This window comes from Limulus polyphemus, unplaced genomic scaffold, assembly GCF_000517525.1.
Source record: "Limulus polyphemus unplaced genomic scaffold, Limulus_polyphemus-2.1.2 Scaffold6683, whole genome shotgun sequence".
Taxonomy (NCBI): domain Eukaryota; kingdom Metazoa; phylum Arthropoda; class Merostomata; order Xiphosura; family Limulidae; genus Limulus; species Limulus polyphemus.
This window is the reverse complement of record NW_013672293.1, coordinates 46,357-50,629: the sequence shown is the minus strand read 5'-3', so window position 1 is coordinate 50,629 and position 4,273 is coordinate 46,357. Positions and strand designations below refer to the sequence as shown.

The following is a 4,273-nucleotide window of genomic DNA, read 5'->3' as shown; positions in this document are numbered from 1 at the left end:
ATTTCCAATCCTCTCGCGAGGCTTCAAATAAACTACTTTATATTTTGGGTACAGGAATGATGGACATTTACTGGTGATGAATCTCTAGTTGCTTCCTTTCTCAACCAATCACTGATAATATTTTCTGTTACAAGCCATACACCATTCTGAATATAAAGTGTAATGTGACAAATCTCTCGATGTGTGATACGATTTTAAATTATGAATTTTGCTTCTAAGCTTTCTTTTGGCAACTTTTTCTGGGGTTTCAGGGACAAAAATTTTTCTCAATTGAGTTTGTTTTTGAAAAATCATGTTCAGTTTTTTGGGGGAAATTTTTAGTCCCCCTCCCCCAAAAAAATATAAGTTTCTTGGAATTTTTGAGTCTTTGGAAAAAGTTTTCAAAAACCTGGCTTTAAAACAGCACAAAAATTAGTTTTTTTTCAAAGGATTTTTTACAAATCAATGGAAATAATTTGCTTTGCTTCTCTGTTAACATTTATTTCAAATAAACTTTCATAACTTTAATGTAAAACTCTGACAAAATTCAAACATCACAAATCTTAAGATCAGCTCATTGAGCTGTCAGAATCACTGGCCCTGAAAAAATGTTCACTAGAGTTTTTTTTTGAAAATTTTTCCAATTTTTTTGCAGTTTTCGGTTAGTTTTTTTCACCAAAAAAAGGCCTACCTAACTCGGAACTCGTTTTTAATTTTTAGTGTTTTTATGTTGCCACAAGTACTGTACCTAAATGTAGCAAACATGAATTTAACAAAATATCGGTGATTTAGAAAGACAGCAAACTTACATTGTAAAAATCTCGGGTATTTAGACTTTACGTATTTAAAAACAAAAGGTAATCATCAAAAAAACAATACTCAAAATAAAATTGTAGCCTAACAGGTTACACTAAAAGCTATTTTTCTTAAGTGCTTGAAAGCAGTGTCAATAAAATTCACTGAAAAAAGTTACATTTGATTCATAGTTTTTTGTCAAGCTACAAGTGTAAATATTGTGTTTATCACGATTTATTCCAAAGTTATTGTACTGAAGACTATTATATCTCATACTAACTTTATATTTTACTAATAAAGCTTTTCTTTAATAGAGTAATACATTCCATAGTCTTAAAGTAGAGTTACTGTCTGTGAAATGACAGTTTCATGAGCAATACAGTAGTGGTTAGAAGATGTAAACAACGTACATGTGTGTAAAACTTGACTTTGATCATCTCATTTACGTAAGCATGTAAACCTGAACACGAGAAATGAACTTTCAACTGAGATTCTCAAATAACATTAAACAAGATCCGAGATAAGTGAGCGGTATCACAAGTTACTACAACTGGAAGTGTTGATATCGAACTAAAGAATTAAGAATTAGGAGGTGTATTTAGTTTAAAAGTGATTGAAAGCTTGAGCAGTGTTCTTGAAGCATAAAGCTATATTTTTCTTCTTGTTTATATTTGCTTTCCTACAGTATTTGTTCTCAGGAAGTTCTATGTCTGTTTCGTTTAAGTCTTATTAAAGATTATTATAGCTCCACATGCAACTGACTAGTTATAAACAACAGACTTAGCGTTTAATGAAAACAATATATATTTTCGAAAACCCTAAATCAAGTTCATCTTTCCTTAAGAAATAGAATAAGCTAGACAAAACAGGAAGACAAAGTTTAATCCATTATAAATGCTGTACAATCTGAGATGTTTGCCGAGGCTTATCAGCATCCAAAATCAGTGGGAGAAAAAAAATTGTTGTCAAAGTTCTTCTTTAGCAATTTTATATTAAATAAAAATAAATGAAAAGATAAAGATTGATATAAAAACCTTGATATGTTGTAATTAATTACTCCTTCTTCAGTTTGGAAAACTAAAGTTATTACACTAAAAAGGTCAGCAGTATGTAAGAGAAATGTGGCAGTCTCACAAAATAACTAGCATGTTATCAAGATAGAAGACTTGAAAGAGATTTTGTTGATATCAGGCTAAACAACCAAGAGTTGGGAGGTATCACGAGTTACTACATGATTGGAAATATCACGAGTTAACCAAGAGTTGGGAGGAAGTTACTACATGATTGGAAATGTTGATATCAGGCTAAACCGTGATACCTCCCAACTGTGACAGTATTTAAGTAAATAAGTATGAAAGTAGTCGGGTATAATCAGGTAAGTGTGAAAGTAGTCGGGTATAATCAGGTAAGTGTGAAAGTAGTCGGGTATAATCAGGTAAGTGTGAAAGTAGTCGGGTATAATCAGGTAAGTGATGAAAGTAGTCGGGTATAATCAGGTAAGTGTGAAAGTTTGAAATTGTGTTCTGAACTGTCACTGTTTTGTTTGTTAGAGGTTCAGCCATTATTATCTTGTTAATAACTTTAATAAGCATCATTAATAGCCAAAACTACACTTACTGTTAATTTTGTAAAATACATCAGTTTTTGTGGTGTAAGTATTGTTTTGAATGTATACTCTCAAGAGATACTTTTAAAACAACACTTTTAGATTGCCATAAACAAATGTCATTGTCAAACAAACAGCACATTTCGAACATGTGGCTGCTTTAATTTTAAGCTCCTGCTTATAAAGATGTAACAAACTTTGGCTTATAAAAATCACCAACTCCCTCCCATTATATGGTTACCTAACTAATATAATTGAATGATTTACAAACTTATATTTTTGGTAACTTTTAGCCCAAGATCAAAGTAATGTTATTGTCTTGAAAAAACTTGAAATGTTTTCCAGGGCTCGGAGATTTGGCATATTTCTATATATCAGCTGTGTTCCTGTGGAACGGTTTAGTGAGTGCTACACTCTTTCTTTATGGATATGTTTTAAGGTAACGTAATCCAACATTTCTGTTAAATCTTTTACTATTGAATGCGACTATTTATCATGAATTTCCAGTTCAGTTTCGATTTGTTATGTTAGATATAAATTAATTTTACCATTTTTTGTGAATTTCTGTCCATTTTTTAACCGTTTATGCTATTCATTTGATTGTTTGTTTTTTTGCGTTTTTCTCACTCATCTGACTTCTTTTGATGTTAATGTTACAGTTTTTATGTTTGTAAAATGAATGAGATCACATGGCCTTGAAGTAAAGACACTGTAGCTAATCAGACACACTGTCACAGTTGTTCTCTGCATTATGATATAATGACAGGAAACAAACAAACTTTTATGTACTGGTTTTGGTTTCTAAAGAAAAATATGATCATTACAAAAAAAGTTGTCCTCTGTAATGTGTTGTGCATCAGAGTTTGTATCCGTCTCAAAATACTGAGTTAATTATGTATTATTTGTTGAGACTTGTAGACAAATACTCCAAACTTTCTTTCCTTTTTATCAATTTAGAATGCGTGATAAGGGTCATAGAAGACTCAGATTAATATTTTCTTCTCGAGGAAAATGTCACCATGATCTAACATTCTACATTAGGAGGGTCTTTCAAGCTCAGTTGAAATATCCCAGTTACTGACTGATAGTGTGATTGGTATTTAGAAAGGGGAAAAAACGTTTTTTACAGATGAACTCATTCTTTCAAAATTAAAGACCTATGAAGCTATGTATTTACAAATGTAGTTCATTGTTTTGGTCCCGAAATACAAAACTCTTTCATTTCTGGTGGATGCCGATAAATTTTCTCATGAGCCTGTTTTGAATATGGAGTGAAGTGTTTTATGTTTGGAGCAAACGTTAAATTAACCTACAAATGGCACTTCCAGCTTAAACATAAAAATAGTTTTTATGGAAAATTTAATGATTTGATTTGTATTGATTTAGTTTAAACCATACTTTATAATTGTTGTCTGTAGCGACTCGGTCGTTGGTGGCTTGCTATCTGTGTCGTGCTTTTTCTTCAATCATGGTGAGGTAAGTGCATTTATTGTTCACTGAAATCTGTAAGAAGTCTGGCATGGTTGGGGCTCAGCACTTGCAACCTCCTCATCCTTTCGGTCATGAGGTGTTATAATGTAACAATCAATCACTTCGTAATCATTTGTAAACATGCTGACTAACACCACCGTTGTATAGTTCATAACATCCTAATCAGTTTGTAAACATACTAACTGACACCACCATTGTTTAGTTGTTCACTTCCTAATCAGTTTGTAAACATACTAACTAACACCACCATTGTTTAGTTGTTCACTTCCTAATCAGTTTGTAAACATAATAACTGACAACACCATTGTTTAGTTCATCACTTCTTAATCAGTTTGTAAACACACTAACTGACACCACCATTGTTTAGTTCATAACTTCCTAATTAGTTTGTAAACATACTGA

At 31.8% G+C, this 4,273-nt stretch overlaps 1 protein-coding gene across 1 annotated transcript in view; it reads left to right on the top strand.

The window, feature by feature from the left end:
* Nucleotides 1-2,706: 2,706 nt before the first annotated feature.
* Nucleotides 2,707-4,273, top strand: part of LOC106473967 (probable C-mannosyltransferase DPY19L1) — a gene marked incomplete at its 5' end in the record, with an annotated part of 31,893 nt that continues 30,326 nt past the window's right edge. The window contains 2 exons of the mRNA XM_013934656.2: nt 2,707-2,819; nt 3,799-3,856. Coding sequence (XP_013790110.2) covers nt 2,707-2,819; nt 3,799-3,856 — 171 coding nt within the window. The remainder of the gene's footprint in view (nt 2,820-3,798; nt 3,857-4,273) is intronic.